The 19,528-nt window shown below is 39.5% G+C and overlaps 2 protein-coding genes across 6 annotated transcripts in view; both read right to left on the bottom strand.

Moving 5' to 3' along the window:
• Nucleotides 1–860: 860 nt before the first annotated feature.
• The window catches only part of CLK1 (CDC like kinase 1), a 19,572-nt gene continuing 904 nt past the window's right edge, over nucleotides 861–19,528 (bottom strand). Inside the window, exons 3-16 of one of the 5 annotated variants that reach the window (XM_084523422.1) lie at nucleotides 15,761–15,828; nucleotides 15,187–15,305; nucleotides 8,468–8,625; nucleotides 8,036–8,273; nucleotides 6,872–6,962; nucleotides 6,371–6,437; nucleotides 4,713–4,829; nucleotides 3,706–3,872; nucleotides 3,536–3,630; nucleotides 3,321–3,450; nucleotides 2,929–3,011; nucleotides 2,321–2,400; nucleotides 1,342–1,432; nucleotides 861–1,245 (exon numbers count right to left, since the gene is read on the bottom strand). In XM_084523422.1, coding sequence (XP_084379548.1) covers nucleotides 1,030–1,245; nucleotides 1,342–1,432; nucleotides 2,321–2,400; nucleotides 2,929–3,011; nucleotides 3,321–3,450; nucleotides 3,536–3,630; nucleotides 3,706–3,872; nucleotides 4,713–4,829; nucleotides 6,371–6,437; nucleotides 6,872–6,962; nucleotides 8,036–8,273; nucleotides 8,468–8,625 — 1,533 coding nt within the window. In that variant the 5' untranslated portion in view covers nucleotides 15,187–15,305; nucleotides 15,761–15,828 and the 3' untranslated portion in view covers nucleotides 861–1,029. Of the gene's footprint in view, nucleotides 1,269–1,341; nucleotides 1,433–2,320; nucleotides 2,401–2,928; nucleotides 3,012–3,320; nucleotides 3,451–3,535; nucleotides 3,631–3,705; nucleotides 3,873–4,712; nucleotides 4,830–6,370; nucleotides 6,438–6,871; nucleotides 6,963–8,032; nucleotides 8,274–8,467; nucleotides 8,626–9,853; nucleotides 12,954–15,186; nucleotides 15,306–15,760; nucleotides 15,829–19,528 lie in introns of those variants that run through there. The other 4 variants (XM_084523423.1, XM_084523420.1, XM_084523424.1 and 1 more) reach the window with 4 other exon arrangements.
• The window catches only part of PPIL3 (peptidylprolyl isomerase like 3), a 7,810-nt gene continuing 1,387 nt past the window's right edge, over nucleotides 13,106–19,528 (bottom strand). Inside the window, exons 4-8 of the mRNA XM_084523478.1 lie at nucleotides 18,691–18,765; nucleotides 17,077–17,170; nucleotides 15,761–15,828; nucleotides 15,187–15,305; nucleotides 13,106–13,518 (exon numbers count right to left, since the gene is read on the bottom strand). Coding sequence (XP_084379604.1) covers nucleotides 13,392–13,518; nucleotides 15,187–15,305; nucleotides 15,761–15,828; nucleotides 17,077–17,170; nucleotides 18,691–18,765 — 483 coding nt within the window. The 3' untranslated portion in view covers nucleotides 13,106–13,391. The remainder of the gene's footprint in view (nucleotides 13,519–15,186; nucleotides 15,306–15,760; nucleotides 15,829–17,076; nucleotides 17,171–18,690; nucleotides 18,766–19,528) is intronic.

Genomic DNA, 19,528 nt, shown 5'->3' with positions numbered 1-19,528 from the left:
TGCTTCTGGGTGCTCAGTGTTCTACAGCAGAGAAACTCCTGGTGGCGAACTCCTGTAACTATGGTGGTGTATGAAGAGTGGCATCTCTGAGCCTGCTGTCATAGCTGGTGGACTAAGTTCCTGAGGGACAGCACAGCTTGTCAGGCTGTCTTATACCTGGGCATCAGTTCTAGGGCTCTTGTACTTGTCAGTCTCTTTGCAGCTTCTCTGTAAGTACAAGCAAACAGTGCTGTCCTGAATGCAGCAGCCGAAGAGTTTTCTAGAGCACAGGCTGAAGCTGCTAACAGTACTGGGGTAAGGGCGTGCCTTGTTACATGTACAACTGCTGCAAGGTAAAATGAACAAAATCCTATCCCTGCACCCCACCCCCAGAATGAGATTATTTTATGCTGGCAGTTGACATGTTAAGATTATTTGTGTACCAAAACTTGGTGTGACTTCTTAAGGGCAATTCCCAGGACAGCTCATAATTCAGGAAAGATCTGGTAAAGACTAAGTATACACTATTGTAAACTAAAAATCAGCATTAACTGGAATACTTATAACCAGAGTACACCTATGAAAGTGAAAAAAGAAATGGGTAATCACAGTGCAATCTGATCTTCCTTAATTTGTAACTTTTTTTTTTTTTTTAATAATAAATAAAGGCCATCCTTAAACTTAATGCAGAGGGTTGTGTCTGTTCTTAGCCCTCCCACCCCCCAAAAACATCAGTTACACAAAACAGTGAAATGATTTTAACTGTCCCACCTCCCTACATGTTTTATGATTCCAGGGACAGTTCAATAAAAACCAGTAATATTGTTTTTCCTTTGTAGGAGAAGTCTATTTCATAAGATGGATGGTGCTCTTTCCATGTATTGATGTAAAAATGTATTGAGATTTTATTTGTTAAGGAAACACAGTCAGGTTCATCAGCAGCTTTTTCTTAAATAACTTTTATCTCAGCAGCTAAGTTAAACTTAAGTATCCAAAGAGAGGCATTAATACAAATAGGGCATTTATGAAATAACTGTACACAGTAAATATTTAAAATCTTTTATGTTTCTTTGGTGGACTGATACCATCTGTATCAGCATGCTCAGCTACAGGAGACAGCGCTATTTTTTCTTGTTTCAAGGGGAAGAAAAAAGGATGCTTTAGTGCTTCTTCAAGAGTAATGCGTTTGGCTGGGTCATACTCCAACATTTTTTGTATGAGGTCAAAGAGGTTCTCATGGTCAGAATCCTGGCATGTCATGAATTCCTTCATGAATAGAACACAAAAAACTTATTTAAAAAAAAAATAATCTCATATTTACAGCTCCCCTCTCCTAAAGTATTTTTCCTTCTGTCATTTTACCTTCAGTGGCTTACAACGTCTAGAGACGTATCTACCAGCAGAACTGTGTTCGTCCCAATCCAGCTGGTCACGATGGAAATATTTGCGTTTCCTTGAACAAACAAACCATGATTTGTTACTCAAAAATTCTGTTTTGCCCCCTCCCAGATATGTTTATCAGCACGTTACTCACAATGGAAAACATCTACATGAGAATGCTCCACATTTTAAACACAAGTTCATCGGTTTGCCCTTCTCTTGTCTTTTTCCTTTCCTTTTTTCCCTTGTCTCTTCCCCTTTTTCTTTTCTCTCATTCCTTCCTATTCCTTTTTCTTACCCTTTACCTTTTATGTCTTGTTCCTTGTCATGTCTTTTCCCTCATCTTTTTCTTTTCCCTCATCTGACTGGTCTTTTTTTTCTTTGTCTTTCCCCTTTTCTCTTGTCTCCCTTGTCTTCTCCCTTTTCTTTTCCCTGGTCTTATCATTTCTTTCTTTCCACTTTCTTGTTTCTCATCTCTTTTTTCTTTCTTGTCCCTTTACTTGTCTGTGTTTTGTCATTTCCCTCATCCTTTCTTTTTCCCACTTGTTTTTCCCTTTTGCTTTTCTTCTCTTTTCCCTCATCTTCTTCCTTTTCCCTTGGATGACTTCTATTTTCCTTTTCTACTGTCCTGTCTGGTCCCCTCTGTCTCTCTTACCCAGTCTGCCTGTCTGTCCATCTGTCTTGTCCCCTGTCCTGTCTGTCTCTCTTGTCCCTTGCCTTTCCCTTTTTCCTTTTCTTTTCCTTTTTCGTATTTTTCACCTTATCTGTCTTTTCTTTTCCCTTTTATTTCCTTTTACCTTTTTTCCTTTCCATTGTCTGTCTTTTCCTTTTTCTCCCCCCTTTTCCTTTTTTGTATCTTTTACCTTTTGTCCTGTCTCTTGTCTTTTCCCTTACGATTTGCTGTTAAACCAAACTTCTATTTTAATTTAAAAATGAAGTTGTAAAGGTAAAATGTACTTACCTGGTTTTCTGTATCATGTGACTAGGCAAAGGCCCCAGTATTCGCTCCATCATTGCCAGGTGCTCTTTGCTGTCATGGGTCTGGAAGGAAACGAACAACAACATGTTCACCTTCATTGTTAGAGGAAGTTACCATGAAGCACAAGCCAACCGTCCTTCAACTTTGGACTATATACCATGCAAGCAATAATCAATTGCAGACTAAGTAATAAAGAGAGCCTGTAGTTATCTGCTACCTGAATTGACTTACAATGTACTTTTTTGTTGTTGTTTTCATCTTTTACCCTGCTTTTCCTTTTTTTTGGTTCATAAATTTCACCTTCCAGCACTGCTGTCAGAACAAGTGCTTTGCATGCTTGAGTAATACCGGATGCCTCTGAGAAGAAACCTTGTTAGTTGCAGTAGAGTGGGATCTCCTTTCATCAAGCTGTCTACACCGCTTACTGTATGTAACCTGTAGCCTCTTCCAAGAAAGCTCCTCTTCTCAACTTGGCAGCGCAGACCAGTACAGCACAGTATCTTGCACCCCTCCTCCCCCCCCAATTCCACTCAATCATCTAAAGGTATTTACCAAGTTGTGCTGCATCTCTTTGAGGTTCAGCTACCTACCGGAAATACAGTGAATCCCAGGTAGTATTCTATGAGGATACATCCAATGCTCCAAACATCACATGGCTGTGCCCATCCCAGTGCTGTGAAAAAAATCAGAAGCTCATTTTTATACTGTACTACAAACAGCTCAACAGCTTGAGCAAGCTGTATTTCTGGAGCACAATTCCACTTACTAAAATCCTGCAGATGAAATCTTATCAACATGACAGACTGCACAAAACTCATTTCCACTATGAAAATAGGCAGTACTCTGCCTGCCTAACCAGGCATATTTATAAACAAGACATTTTTTTTAAATCCGTTTTCCTGTATGTGGTTAGTGCTTAAAATTATCAGCACTGGATTAAAAAGCAGGCAGTTCCTCTTGCACTAAAAAGACTTCTACTGACCTAGAATAACTTCAGGAGCTCTGTAATGTCTTGTAGACACCAAAGTACTGTGATGCTCATCATCATATGTTGCACTCCCAAAGTCCACAACTTTGATGTCTGGATTTTTCAGTGTACGCTCATCACGTTTCTGAAATCAAACAGACAATGGGATTCAAGTGACAAAATAAGCCCAAAAGGCTGAGGGTGGGATAGGGAAGATGACAGCAACTTACCAGTTTGGGGTTATACTCTTCTGTATAATCAGACTTCACAAATAAAATATTTTCTGGTTTGAGATCTGTGTGTGTCAGTTTGTTCAAATGCAAAACTGCAAGATAAGTATCATTGTTAGCAAATTCTGTGAAGAAAGTTTAATGAGTAATAAAAAAAGAAATACACTTACAGTTCACAGATTTGCATATCTGATATGCCATCTGTCTAATGTGGTCCAGTCTAAATGGCAAAAACCCATTTTCCTTAATGAAGTCATAGGTACTGAGTCCCAGTAGCTCAAAAACAATGCAGACATGTCCATGGTGCTCAAACCATTCCAACATCTGGACACAGCGACTGCAGAAAGCAGGAAACCATATGAATTTCAACACTTAAGTTACATAATGCTGACATGTATACATCATATGACATCGTCGACTACGGCCTTTTAGAGGCTCAACATTCCCTTGCGTGTACGCTAACCTACTTCAAGATGCAAAGCTTCAAAACAATCAAAAGCCCTAACAAATGTTGGTTCCAGGTGAGATGCTCCAGTCAACTCAGACTACAAAAAATCAGAATACAAAACCTTTCCTGAACTGAGAAATTAGGAACAGGAGGACAATGCCAACAACAAAAAACTTGCTGGAAGCACTGAGACCCCTTCCGGTGACACTTAAAAAGCAGCCCTGGGAGAACTGATTAAGCTCTTCTAACCCACACAAGAAGAACATTATAAGGGAGGTAGTACTTCAACTTGTGATAAATCTGCTCACGCATTAGTACAACTGCTCTCACTACAGCAGACTCCTAAGTCAGTCTCACAGGTCTGAAGAAGATCATGTGAAAATTTAATCCAATCCAGAACTAACAGCTAGTGCCTGTCAAGGCTTGGCAGCCCTGTGCTGCACGAAAGCTCGCACCCCCAGAGGGGCTGGTGTACAGCTGTACACACACATGCAAGAATTAGACCAGCCTTTAAAAGGAACAGCAAGGGCCCTCAAGCTCTCTGAGACACAAAGGAAGAAACCTGGTATGATTTAGGAAAAAAAATACTCAAAGCTATTATGTAGTAATTTTGAGTTTGCAGTACTGAAGTTACGGTTTTTGTCGTGTTTTGATTTTTTTTTCTAAAACACACATGCTATAGAGTATTTTTAAAGCCAAGGTAACATACAGTCTTTTTTGTACACTTACTATGTATTGCTGGGATCTGATGCATTTAAATGTTCCAGTACTTGTATTTCTGAACGTGCTGCTTCGGAGTACCGATCAACATTTTTCACTATTTTCACAGCTACATGTCTACCTCCCCTGAAATACACATGTTTTAACAGTCATTAGAACAATGAGTAGTTTCAACTAAGAGTATTCAGTAATTATCATCAAATACATTGTTTAATAACAAAATTAATCGCTGAACCTTATCAAGATGATTTTAAGTACATACTGACTTTCAATTAAAAAAAATCATACACAAAAGCACAACTGAAACTTGGTCTCTCATCAACTATTCATTTTTTAAACTTACTTGATACTTTGTACATTGGTGGTATTCTTAAAGATTAAATTACTGATTTACAATATATCATGTGTTTACGTATGCTGGGCTGCTATTGCAGGAACTTCTACCTCTTGCAGCCCAACACAACTGTCAAAACTGACAGATTTTCTTCAGTTAAGAAACAAAAATTGAACTATCAAATGCCTTCTACACTAACTAGAAGACAACCAACCTAGTTTCATACTATTTTACAGAGAAAAACTGCCATCAAACAAAAACGTATTATTGATTTATAATAGAACCCAAACAGCACTGCATCACTGCAGATGATATTTGAACGTATGCCACAAAGTATCACAGGCCTCCTCCCTACTCAACAGCAGCAGGGAGGTGCAGGGCCTGGGACTCACCTTCACACAACTAGGTCTAGGCCACCTGCCAGTCAGCCCCTTACCCTCTGCCAGGGACAAGTTCTCAGGCTGAACATGCACCCAATGGCACCTCCACCAGTCCTGCCTTACCATTAAGTCAAGGTGCTCTTTCTGCCACGATGTGCTAACATACATTTGGAACAGCAACAGGAATGCTACCTGGCCACTAAAAAGGAAACTGTAATTGCAACTTTTCTGCAGGAAATGATCCGGCAAAAAGGCCTAACTGCAGAATGGGTTAAACTGGCTGGAAGCAAAAATGCCAGGGACCAAGTGACTTAATGTAAGTGAGTGAGGTTTCCCTTGCTGATAAGAAACAGTCGCAACATTACATTGTAGCAACTGCGAAATGCCAATTACTCAAGGCTCCCCTTGGTGAGCAGAACTGGCACTGAGAGATGACCCTAATGCCAGGCTAAGACTCCCCATGCCTAAGCTCAAAGGACTGGGGCTGGTGCAAGTATATATGAAGACTCATGACACATCGTCACAGACAGGTGTCTGTGGAACTGCTTACCGCAGTGGTCCTCTGTCCAATACACTGTTCACTTTTATCTTTTCATATTTAAGCACAAATGTGTGCTTACTTTGCCTCAAGGTACACAATAAATTTTTTCTAACACCGTACCATATACGTTTCAAGGAACATGCAAGAAACCTTCCCCAATGGGAAAGCTGAGTTAACAACTAGAACAGTTTGATCTCTAATTCCAACCATGAAGTGTTCAGAATTCCCCTGTTGATGCCACTTAAAAATAAAAAAAAACACCTATTGTTATGTCAAAATGTAACAAAATACAGAGCAATACATGAGAAAGTAAAGGTAAACTCAAAAGAATCAATTTGAAAGCACCTCATGATATTCATGCTGTGATAGTATCAGTAAGAAAAATTACAGGTATTTATTAAAAAAGACTTACGCTTTGTGATCAATACATTCCACTACTTTTCCAAAAGCACCTTCACCCAAAGTAGCAACAATCTCATCTAAAAAGAAAAGGACTGTCAATCACAGAAGCTGTGAAGTTACTCAGTCATTAAAAAAACAAGCAAACAAAAATAAAACAAACAAAACCAAAAATAAAAACTATCACTGAAGATTATTCTAGACTGTGCTTCTTTAAAAATGTAAACATCTAGTTTGAGAGATGTTACTGGACATCTCTCATCAAGGCACATTTACAGGTATCTCATTCTAGAACATTCATTAACTTCATTTACTATTTTTGGGGGAAAAAGGGGAAAAAGAAACAAGAAATGCATTTAAGTTCTACCGAAAAAGAGTAACAATCCCCCTCCACCCCCCCCCGAACAAAACAAAAAAAGACAGAAAGAAAAGACTTCCAAAGCCCCCTCACATCTTATGCTAAAAGAAATTACTCTATCTGAAAAGTTAATAAGTTTTGAAAAATATTCTATACATCTTGCACTTAGTACGTCTCCACTCTGACAGATCAGGTGACCCTCCTCATCATCCTCTACACTCCTGGATCTTTTCCTTCGATGACTCTTCTGGAACGGCACCAAGATCGTCCAGCCAATCAATAAACCCGAGTCAATTCAGGTCAGAATACGAAATTCATTCAGCAGGGAGATATTCAGGCATTCAGATACACGCCAGGCCACAAACGGTTGGCAGGAGCAATTTCAAATTCAGTCCCCAGAAATTCACAGGGCATATAGTTTATGTTACAGGAGAAAAACATGGCAAGGAACAGATTTTCAGATAAGATACTCAAAGTGGCAAGGCAACAAAAAATTACAACACAATTTTTTTTCTTTTAAAAGACTGGTTCACTGAAGTTTGCTTTAGGATTTCAGTGCCCTCACTTCTTATAGCAAAAAGATTTAATTGTTATCTTATATAAATTACCCCTGTGGGCTAACTAGAATACCCGTCTTAAATAAGTTGAAATCACTGGTCTAAATATTTAATAATCGTTTTGAGTTTGTTCTTTTTAATCACAAAAATAACATATATATTTACTTTCGTCTGCCTCAGCTGAAGATATTAACTACAAATCCTATCTTCAGCTTTTTTAACAGTTAAATATATGACAAAGTTCAGAAAAACTACCCTGCTACAGGACAGTTTTCGTAGTTATCTGATTCTACAGACTTTTACCAAGACCTAAAACATCTTAATCAATACCAAAAAAAGTGCAAAAATCTGACATCCTTGCTTGATTTCAGTGATACTTATTCAAAAGCAAGTTTGAAAGTTTGTATTTGGATTTTTGGGTAGGGATGAAATAAATAGTTGACATAATTTTAAGTTTTAAAGGCATGAAAGCAATGCCTGTATTTTAAGTACTCCAATTGATCGTTTTTACTCATTAATCGGCTCAAATATATCTAACAAACAAATAGCAAGACTATGTTCTGTGGTATTACAAGCATACCTACAAACTGTATGTTCTCACTAAAGAGAAAAAAAATAGCAAAAAAAACCTATTAATATAAACAAAAGAACTAATCTGTAAATATTATTGACAGACTTCCCCAAACCCCCTCAATTACTACTGCCCAGATGAGAGATTATTTTCCTAAAATACAAAATCCTAAATTAAAATTGGTCATACCACCTGTGAATGATGATGATGATGATGATGACAGGCACTGTGATGTGTCTTGTATTTCCTTTTGTAACTACTCCTCCCACTATATCCCGATGATTTGCTACTATGGTTGTGATAACCACTTTCATGGTCTCTGTGATGATGTCCATTATCATATCCTGGGTTGTACTCGTTTCTGTATTCTTCAACATAGCGTCGTTCATGATGGTCTCTCTCATTTATGGATCTGGATTCTGAACAGTTACTACAAACAAAAGATTAAGTAAACCTAATTAAGTAACTTCCAGTATCTCTGACAGCTCTTTGTTGTAGGGTGTAAGACACCTATCTTGAAAGATCTCCAACTCAAAAAATGAGTATGTTATCAGATGACCAGATCAGAATAGTAAAATCTTAAAGCACGTCCCTATTTGTATCAGAAATCATAACATTATTTACCTATCAGTAAGTTTAGAAAGATCATGCTTGAAGTGCTTGTTCTCCTGTGTACCACTAAATGATCTCCTCTTCCTCTTATGACTACTGTCACATCTTCTGCGATCCCAACTTTCTTTTTCATCCCAGTCAGGATAATTAGTTCGCCTGGAATGCCGCATCTGTAACAGAAAAAGTATTTTGCTCTTTGAAACAGCTTCCATAGACAAGCCATTAGTATCAAACTGAAAGTATAATGACAATTTTTCCTCAACTACCCAACTTTGATTTTTTCCCTCCTTTCTCCACACCGTTTTAAAATTCAATTCATTTCAAAATGACTGTTTTGGTAAGTGAATAAAACCCAATAAAATAAGCTACCTCTTAAAAGCAGAAGCACCGTGGACCAGGTACTAAACACACACTGAGAATGTTACTTCTGCAAAGCTGCTCAAGCACCCTTGTTTATAATAAATGGTGGGAAAACATAAATCATATGTGTACTTAAAAACGCATAAAAAGCACTGGAACAGGCTGCCCAGAGAGGCTGGGGAGTCTCCTTTAGAGATACTCAGAACCTGCCTAGATGCCACCATGCACAATGTGCTCTAGGTGATCCTGCTTGGCAGGGGAGTTGGACTATAAGATCTTGTGAGGTCCCTTTCAGTCTGGGCCATTCTGTGTGAAATACTGCCCACTGTGCTTTATACAGATTTCAGAAAATCTGTCATGAACTTCTACCACGCTTTCCTGTAGATTCCCGGAGTATTTCCAGTGCTAACTCGAAGTGGCGGTAAAACTCATGGATCTACTAAGTATTTAATTACTGGCTTTCTAAAAAAGGCAAAGTCTCTTAGTACTTTTCCTTCATTATCCGATCGTAAATGGGTCACGTCTCGCCAGACGCAGCTCGGGCAAACGCGGCAGGGTACCGCAGCAGGACGCTGACCCCTGCCGGCGCCCCCGGCCAGCTCGGCGCCCCCAGGAGACAAGAGGTGCCTGCCGCAGGGCACTCGGCGGCTGCCATCGCCCCCGGGGTCCCTGTCCCAGGACGAGGCTGTGGGCTCCGCTCGGCCCCGCGAAGTGCCCCCTAAGACCGACGGCCGCGGCCATTTTGTCGGGGCACGGCACTAGACGCAGGAAGACAACATGGCGGCCGCGGGGAGGCGGGGGCTCAGCGCCCACCCGAGTCAGCGGGGCCGAGCCGAACCGAGCGGCCACGGGCTGCCCCTCATCCCGGCAGGAGGCCACCCCATCCCCGCACGGCGGCGGCGTCCACCGGGCCATCCCCAACCTCTAGGCAGCTGCGGTGGCGTCGCGCCCTGTCCCGTCTCATCCCGCAGCCCGCCCCTGTCCTTCAGCTCCCCCCTCCCCTGCACTGTAGTGCTGCGCCCTGCCTGCCCAACCCACCTCAGCAGTTCGGGGTGCAGCCGTGCTCGGGGTACCCGCTGTGCTGCTCGGGGTCCTCGCTGTGCTGCTCGGGGTACCCGCCGCCCTTCTCCAAGCCGCCACGAACCGCCACCAGGGGACCGCCGCCGCGCCGCAGCTCGCCACAAAATGGCGTTGCCAAGGAACCTTCTGGAGCGCGGCCCCGTCACACGGCGGGGCGGGCCCGGCCCGGCGGCAGCGCCCCCTCAGTAGCCCCGCGCCCCCTGCGCTGCTAAGGCCCCGCTGGCGGCGGCTTCACGGCAGCCTCCGGGACACCGGGTGGAAAATTCTGGCTCTGAAAGTAGCCCCAGTGTAAAAGCCTTCTCCTAGACTCCTGCCAAGGGCTCTTCAGCATCGCGTAACGCGACGATGAAAGAAATAAAGCTAACCCCCATTTAAGAGTGACCACCAGAACGCTGCTTTTTGTGACTCTTCATGGACACGTCATCATTTTTGCTCCTTGGCAATAAAAGCCTGATTTGCTGTTGTGTTGTTTTTTTTTTTTTTAATTTATTTTTTTGCCCCTCTGCATGCCCAGACAAATTGTTAATGCACATACTCAGCTTTAAAGCAGCACAAGTTTAAAGTACCTCTGTTGACTAACAAATTAGAGTTGTCTCTAAATGATTGGCATTAAAAACATTTCAAAATAGTTGGCCACCACTTTTTTTTTCGATGTGTCATGGAATCGTTTACTAGCTTTTAGTCATGTTTTCAAGGCTGGGTGGAACATAAATACCCATTGTAAAACAAAATAAATACAACTCTTTAAATAAACATACAGATGTTTATTTTTGCCCACAGGACAAAAAGAAAAAAAAAAAAAGACTCCCACAAAACGAATCCTTGCTTTCCTGCTCACTGCGGGCACAGGGAAGCAGTTGTACCAGACAGCCCACCTCTCCCTGGGTTCTGCTGACCTTGTTCTCATGGCACAAGCTCCGCCACCCACCAGCCACCAACTTAGCAAAGCTACCCAGCACCACACCTGAAATTCAGTTCTCCAAAAGCCCAGCTGTCCAACATCTTGTCTGCCATCTCATTTATGTGGGAAAAGAGCACCTAAGGATAAAGGAGTCCTGAAATGCTGCAACAGTCTATACATATCAGTTCTCTAAACCCAGATATTCCTTTATTCTGGAAAGCACTAAACATTCTGAAACACTTCAAAGCCTTTATAGATGGCCTTCCTCGCTTTTATTTTTTTAATTTTCGCCAACTAATGCTATAGCTGTATGCAAGAACTAAACTGCACATTTACTGTACCCATCAACCAGCCCAAAAAAATTACACTTCCACTCTTGTGTCTCTCTTTCTCTCAGAAGTGGATGGGACCAACCCCACCGTTATTTTTCCTGTTGTATTCCAAGTTCCCATGGAAGAGGTTCAGAACCATGAACAGGAAAACAAGTGTAATATGACTCAAAATAGGATGCAAACCTGTCCCATGAGATCACTCCCCTTTCAATATGCAAGTTTAGATAAAAAAGGAAGTATCTAAATGTATGTATCATGCAGAAAGCAAATTGCTTGCTGTTCCTGTATTTCATACATTCTATAAATCAGTCTTTTTGTAGAGGTAAAAAGCAGACCTGAAATTCTACTGAGTTCAGTGCTAGATGTCAGCATTTTAAATTAGAGGAACTAATTCCTCTAATATAACTAATAGTTCCTCTGCACTGTAGGCAAATTCTCAGTATGCATTTCTTTCTGCATAATAGTAGTGGCAGTGTGTCAGCCCAACATGCAGTTGCCTGCTTCTGTCTACTTGCTGCTGTTATGTGCTGGTAACATGAAAAAGACAGGAAGAGCACAGAGCTAAAATAATGAAATCCTTTACCTGACTGACTGATGTAGTAGGGTAAAATGTAGGAAGTCCGGAGCAAGTGCTAGGAGCTTTAAGCAACACCACATACCAAAGAGACACATAATCTCTTAAGACTTCTGCTAACAACATTTTTGCACTTTCAAATGTTTTTCTTCTTTTTTTTTTTTTTTTTCCTTAAACACACACCTGAACTCCAGAACAATACTAAGAGATGCAACGGAATGGATATATTCCTCATTCATTCATCCATACAGAAATTTTGTCCCAAAGAGAGGGTACTGATCTACTCTGGTGGACACTAAGCCTTTGCTTGTTAACTCCTCAGAAGCCTGTACATGCATACCTTTGCCTTTCTCTTGCAAATAATTTCACCTCTTTATTTTAAAAGGCAAAGAGATGGATGCAGGCATTGTGGGTGTCTCACACACAGTTGGAATTGGAAATGTATACTCTCACCTCTCTGTATGATAGCCAGAAAATGGACCTCTGTGGAAACAAAATGATTTTTCCTGCTTCAATAAAACAAACTGATGCCAAAATGCATTTTTAAAATCTACAACAAGGAGGTTTTCAGGGAAGAATAGAACACTGCTTTGCCTCGTATGCCCAAGGTGGAGAACTGCTTTTCTGCATTCAAATTGCACTTTTACCTGCGTAAGTCAGTTTATTTTATGCTTACTACACTAAGTGAACTGAGCATTGGATCAGTAATATACATATTTGTACATATGTATTTTATTTTTCCTTCTGTGCACTCAATATTCAGACATTTCTGTACCTTCTTGCAGACTTTCTTATTTGAGTCCAGCAACATTTGGTCTCAAACAGGACCAAAGAACATCTCTCTCTTATTTGTTCTTCAGTATCATCTTAGCCATAATATCGTTTATTATTTTGGGTATATCAGTATATTCTTGGTTAGAAGTCTGACCATAACCTTTCAGTCAATACTCTTTGTGTTTATCCTCTACTGTTTGTGCAATGAAGTGATGAAAAACAAGCTATAGTAAATCCAAGGTTACCTAGTTTCAAACAACAGCTATATAAAGACACAAACACTCACTCTTTCATTCCAAGAGTATTGTGCCAGAGGCTAAAGCATTTGTTTATGATCTACCTTCCACAGAGACTGAAGAGGTTACCATTCCAACATGACAGTGCAAGAGCAAGAACTCCTCTAAACATTGTCTTTAATCCACTAGCAGAGAAAAGTTTCCTCTATTTGTAACACTGCTTTCACCTAGAGGAAAAAATTACATATCTTAGTGAATTTTCTAAAAAACTGTAAAGTAAGGAACATTAGAATTTACATGGGAAAGTTTCAGAAAACTGACACTATGAAATTGTAGCAAAGCCTGTTGTTTCAACACAGTTATCACAGTGAAAGTCAAGGCAGAAAACAAAGGTTTGCAAAAATATATGTATTTTTGAAAGTCTTTTCTTGTTTTACAAGTACAAGAAGCAAAGTTTAGAAGTCAAAATCAAGGAATATGCTCTGGAAAAACTGTCTTCTGAAGCACGAGACTCCCCTATGACAACTCCCAGACAATGTCACAGCACCTGAAAACCCTGCATTCAATGACCAAAGGTATGATCAAGGTTAAGTCCCCTTTTTAATGACACTCTAACCACCATAATCACCCAGCAGTTGACCTGACCAATCTCTAAAGAATGTGTCAAGACTGTTTGTGGCTACACAGCAAAAGGGTTGGCATGAATTGTAATATCTTTAATGCGAACATCATTAAGAGGTCGGTAGGTTTTCTCATTCACAGGCAGCTTTTCCAGCTCATCCAGGGACTCCAAGCCATCAATAACTCTGGAAGAAAAGCAGAACTGCTAGCAATCTCCTTCTAATAATGACGGAACTTTCACAATGGAGGTATCTCAAAACACTTCACAGTTAGCCAAGTATCATAGTACAAGGACTCTGCAAGCAAATTATACAAATAAGGCAGCCAAAACTTTATATATGGCATATAACCTATTTTGAAAGGAAATGTTAATCATCCATAACAGGTTCTGGTAAAAGAATGAATCATTTCCACTGACCTGACAACAACATATTTTCTACCAACCACACCTCTGTAAAGACCCTGGCTGCACTTCCTTGCAGGCAGGACTGACCAGTCAACTGACTGACAAGATACTAGCCAGACCAAACCTCACTGTGAATTACTGAAATCCCATGGCTGGAAAGTCAACTTCCAAATGTACAATTACAATTACTAAGCTTCCAGCACAAAGACAAGATTGGAAAGAACCAATAACTGTGCAAGTCTAATGGCACAACTGCATTTAAGCTTTCAGATGCCCAGTCGGGCTGAAGACGTGGTGAGAGGGATTATTCTAATAAACCTCTTACCTTTTGGTTAAGTCTTGGAAATTTATTTCCCAGTAACAGACTTTGCAGAAAACACACACCATTTACAGTTCAGTTCACTGTCACATTCATCAGCTCTTTGAATCTTGGATGCTGAATTGTGGGCTGGCGTATGGACTACGTATTCTGTTCTCCTGATTCTGCAGCTGGGTCAGGAGTATCTTAAACTGCCACAGAAAATCTGGCAAAGTTAACCTGTCAGAGCCTCTACTCTCTTCTAAGGAAGATGTCCAAAAAAACCTTTCAATCACTACCAAACAAACTCAGAAACAAAAGGAACACCTATGCTTATACCTGCCTATACCTTCCACCTGCCTATAAACAAAGCAGGTGGAAGGCAATAATATTTTTCAATTTTCACCAGTTTCTTTTGAATATTTAAGTCTTTGAAAAAGCAGCTTTTTCTCAACAAGATTCACTTGCATGCTACAGACTTCTTAACAACAAACAAAAGAAAAGATATTACCATGATTTTGAGAAAGAAAAAGCAGCATTTGAAAGACTCAACAATTAAACATTTGCTTTAGGGATGGTATGTTATCAGCAGCTTCTATTAACATAATGTTTTAAAATAATAATAAATCTTAAATAACCTAATCTAATTTTACGAACTGCCGATTCCACAAGTTTTATCTGCTCAACAGAAGTTCCGTCTAAATAAAAGTATGACAGTGTCAGTACTGCACCCATCCACATACCGAGTTCCAGATCAGACTCTTGCTTGTCAATAAACCCTACAACTGTGTATCCAGTTATTTTTGAGTTCACTAAAAATTAGGATGCACCCATTTGGGCACAGTATGAAATGGCAAGCAGGAACAACTAGCTTAAAAATCAATAAATAACAAAAAAACTCAACCCAGCTCCATTCTTGAGATAATTTTTAATATGCCTATTTCAATTGCATTCCTTACTACTAAAAATGGAGCAGCATTTTAGGGTAACTAATTCTGATGACAGTGCAAGAGCATACATTTACATATACACATCGAATATTTTAAAGAGCTTTAGAACCCAAAGTTTCTAAATTTGTACTGTACGTGCCCTGAATTATTCAGATCCATCACACTCTATGGCTAGGAGGCAAATGGTTGGATCACTCACTTCCCAAAGACAGTGTACTTCATATCTAAGTGTGGTTGCTTGCCGTAAGTGATGAAGAACTGCGATCCATTGGTATTTGGGCCGTTGTTTGCCATTGAAACCACCCCACGGACACTGTGCTGAAAGAAAAAAAAAATCAACATGAATGAACACCCGTGAAAGCAGGACATCAACCTGTACCAAGTGCTCAGTGACTTATTGCTCTCCTCAATGTCATTATTAAAATCCATTCTTGTTAATACCACATTCTATCACAACCCACATTATAACAACTAGCTCCTCAAATTTGCTTTTACGTTGAGAAATGATTCCTTTGCCTTCAGTGCATGAAAAATATTTTGTTAAAAATTGCTGCTTCATTGCTTGCAGCAATGATAACCCTCAAATCTAACTTGCTAAGTATTACAATGCCTGCTTCTATTTTAATAATAAGCATTCTATCCCTTCCCTCTGGGATTATACTTTATTTCACAATCACAAAACAGGTAATTTAATCTAGCACAACACTGATCACCCTCCAACCTGTAAAGAATTTATCTGAAAACATAACTGTGTATTGAGAGCACAGAAATACCTTTAGGTATTCACTGAATTCATCTTCAAACTTCTTTCCCCAGATGCTGTTACCTCCTTTCCCAGTGCCTGACAAAGAAGAACCACAATATATTAATGATTTTCAGACTGGGAAATGCAGGAATAATGTACCGTTATAAAATTTTACAACAAAGACCCCAGACAGACTCTATTTTGTTTGAGCCAGGGATCATGATCTCATGGCTTGATACTGAGAAGCGCCAGAACTCTATGTAAAAATAATGACATATCCTCAATTAAATTCAGTATGACTGCAAACAGACACACAGTTGAATCAGACAGTCTCCCAAACAGTTAACAGCATCTGGGACATTTTCCCAAATGCTTTAGAGGAAGTGTAGCCTTCCAGCCAAAAAAAACCCAGAGAAACCACGATAGTTAACTGCTACTAGTCATACATGTATTTAGTGGAAAGAACTGAAAAAACTCAAAGTTTACAGAATGCATTATTACTGCATTACATTATTTAGAACCAGATGGATGCTCTTCTGTAACCTTACCACAGGAAACTTTTCAGTAAGCTTACATCATTAAAACCTCTATTAACAATACGATAATATTTTTTTTTTTTTTAACATTTTGTTTCTATAATTATTGATATTTATAATTTCTTTATATTTCTTGATCCTTTGTTTTACTTCTATATAACTTTACTATTGAGATGGGGAAGATGCTAAAAACCTATCTGAATTAGTATTTAGCTACATATATGGTAAAATATCCTAATTATCGGGGATGTGGATGAGAACCTAAAAATATCCTAATTATAGGGATGTAGATGAGAAGCAGATGTTAAAAGAAGATATCATTCAAGCCCAACAGATGATGGAAAAATGAACATCTCATTAGGAAAGAATGAACAACTTGTTGGTAGGAAACAAGGCAAAGATAAACAAAAAACTGCTAAATACTGTCCAACAGCAGGTCAAAGTCCAGAAAGGTAAAAAGTGTAACCTCCTCATTGCCTTCATCCTGAACGAGCCCAGCCCACGACCACCAGGCTACATTGTGCAGGCACAACCCAAAGGAGCTAAGGGTGGGAACTATGGAAATGAGTACTTGGAAGAGGTCCACCTTTTCGGGGAAATTAATGAATATGTATTAGAGCTCACGTAATATGTTAACAGTATTTGTGTATAAAGTTGTGAGAGATGACCATGCAGGTGCGCACTTTTTGAGGGAAGCTATTCCCAGCGCGCCCGGTGCTCCGCAATAAAGTATACCTACTTTACAACCCTATGGTTGTGGAGTCTTTTCCGCGCGTCACTATAGAGAGACATTGGCAGAAGAATTTACCTAATGGATCCCCTGTCTGAACCATGAAGCCCTTTATATTCCGATGAAATACGCAGCCATTGTAGTAATTACTAGCACACAGAGCCAGGAAATTCTAAGGAAATGAAACAAATCATATTAAAATATTCAGAAATAATGTTCTCTGTTACTAAAGTATTACTAAAATGCATTGGCAAGACTAAAAACTTTTGCCTCTGCTTTGCACTGTGACCATGTAATGTCATTTGTCCGTTGTCCCAGACTACTGTTGACTGTTAAAAAAATATAAATAACACTCAGGCATCTTCCTTCCCTCTGAAGAGCTTGCCATCATTATAAACAGTACCAACTGCAATAAAAATTATCTGCAGGCTATATGGAAGTAAAAAAGGCAACGGTGAAACTGTTCACAGATAGCATGATCCAGGAGACAGATCTGATGAGGGATTCATAAATATTTTCTTTTATTTGGTGAAGGAACATGCATTTCTTTGAAAGGATCTCTACGCCTTATATAGTTTATGAAACACAATTTGGATACCTTTATCCTTACTGATAAGTACTGGCAATTAGTTTGCATGGAAAATGCCTTTAGAGAAAGACAATTTCACTTCAGTTCAAAGATGGACTGTTGGGAATGAAAGAAGCAAGTTTTTCACCTGAGATCAGGAAGACCCTGAGGTATCAAATTTCAAAGCCTCAAACTAATATAGTACTTAACTTGGCTTAAAGAAACATTAGAACTACAGAATTACAACATGAAGGAAAAAAATGAATTTACAAGTTACTCTGACATACTGACTGCTAAAACTACATGTATCTAAGGATTAAAAAGTCCTGTGTGGCATCTATTGCCAAAAGAGAAACAGCTGTAAAAACACAAGAAAAGTATTTTACAGTATCTATTTTCAATAGACTGCAGTTTGTGTTTAGAGCTCCTATTTCCTTTGTCTCCTATAGAAGAAGGTTATGATGGGTTGAATAATCATTAGGTGAATCCCACAGAGTATTGCCACAGAACAGTCATCCTCAAATTATGCTGAAGTTGCTCCTTTGACACTGTCACAGACACAAAGGATTTTAAATAAAGCTTTACAGCACAAGGCCATCTGCCTTGAGGAACAAGCATGAGGACTGAAACATGCTCATAAATATCATTTTCATTCAACATTTTTATTTTGCAAATGTGTTGTAATTTTGTAATCAAGAGCTTCAATCCTCTTCTTTTCCCCCCCCCCCCGACAAAAGTAACTGATTTCAATCTAAGCCAGTGATTCTTACTTTTAAGAAAAGTCAAATCTGACTGAGTGCAGGCAAACCAAGGCAAATAAGGGAATCCCAGGCCATAACCCATGTTTCACCTAAAGGGCAAAGGACATTTTGGGATACATCAAAGCTTGGAGACAAGCAACCCTTAGCCAAACCTATCTGGTGAGAAAGAGGCAGCAAAGCTTTAGGCACTATTACACAACACCCAAGTATACGCTGCACAAGTTCCACACCAGCTTAAAAATGCTAATATTCCATTATGTTAAAAGATAAATTAGGACAGTCATTTCACCTCCTCTGTGGTCTTCACCGTTTCTAATGCTTTGCTTCAACACTAGACAGTCTCATTCCTGTTATTTGACTTACTTCACAAGTCTTCGGTGTTCGCTCACAAAACAATTCAATTTTAATATCTCCTACATCAGTATGCAGCGTGACAGCCTGAGCAAGAGTCACAAAAATAATTAAATCAGAAATGAAATGCTAACAGCTAATAGACTCAGTTTCATTTTCCAGTCCTATCGAGAGCATAAGCAAATTCCCACTGCATATAACCATTGTTCCAATATTTGGCCATAGGCAAGGCTACTGTCACAAACCTTTTGCCATCACCAGAGAATGCCGGTTTCATTTAATTTCAGGACAAATCAAGCTTGCCATGGAAATGCAGAACCTCGGATTCATGCTGTTGCAATCCAGAAACACGTTATTCATCTCTGAACTGGACCTACACAGTCACTTCACTGCCAATTTGAAGAATCGAGGTAACATCTACTTGGGAGGCCACACTGTGGTACACATACCTCACTAGTTTACAAGCAGAGGAACAAGTGATGGGCACTACCTGATTACAGCCTTTTGAGCGATAGTTCTAAATGGCACCATACATAGTCTACCCTCACAAACAAATAACTGTACAAAATCACACACTTTTCTTAATAATTTATATGTAGGCTTCATAAAATTTAAAGTGACAGTTACCCAGCTGCCAAGGCAAATGTATCTCTCTATAGGCCCAATATATATCATAGTGCTTCCACAAAAAGTGCTAAGCTACGTGAAAACAATTTCTGTTATTTTTTTTATGCTAGGAATAACTGTACAGAAAAACTAATAAAAATCAGCATCATGATGATACTGGCCTACTGTTCCAGAAGTATAAAAGCAAAGTAGAGAAAATAGTTGTCTGCAGTATCTTTGGAGA

This window comes from Aythya ferina, assembly GCF_964211825.1.
Source record: "Aythya ferina genome assembly, chromosome: 6".
Lineage (NCBI taxonomy): Eukaryota > Metazoa > Chordata > Aves > Anseriformes > Anatidae > Aythya > Aythya ferina.
The sequence above is the reverse complement of the archived record's forward strand: the minus strand, read 5'-3'. Positions and strand labels throughout refer to the sequence as shown.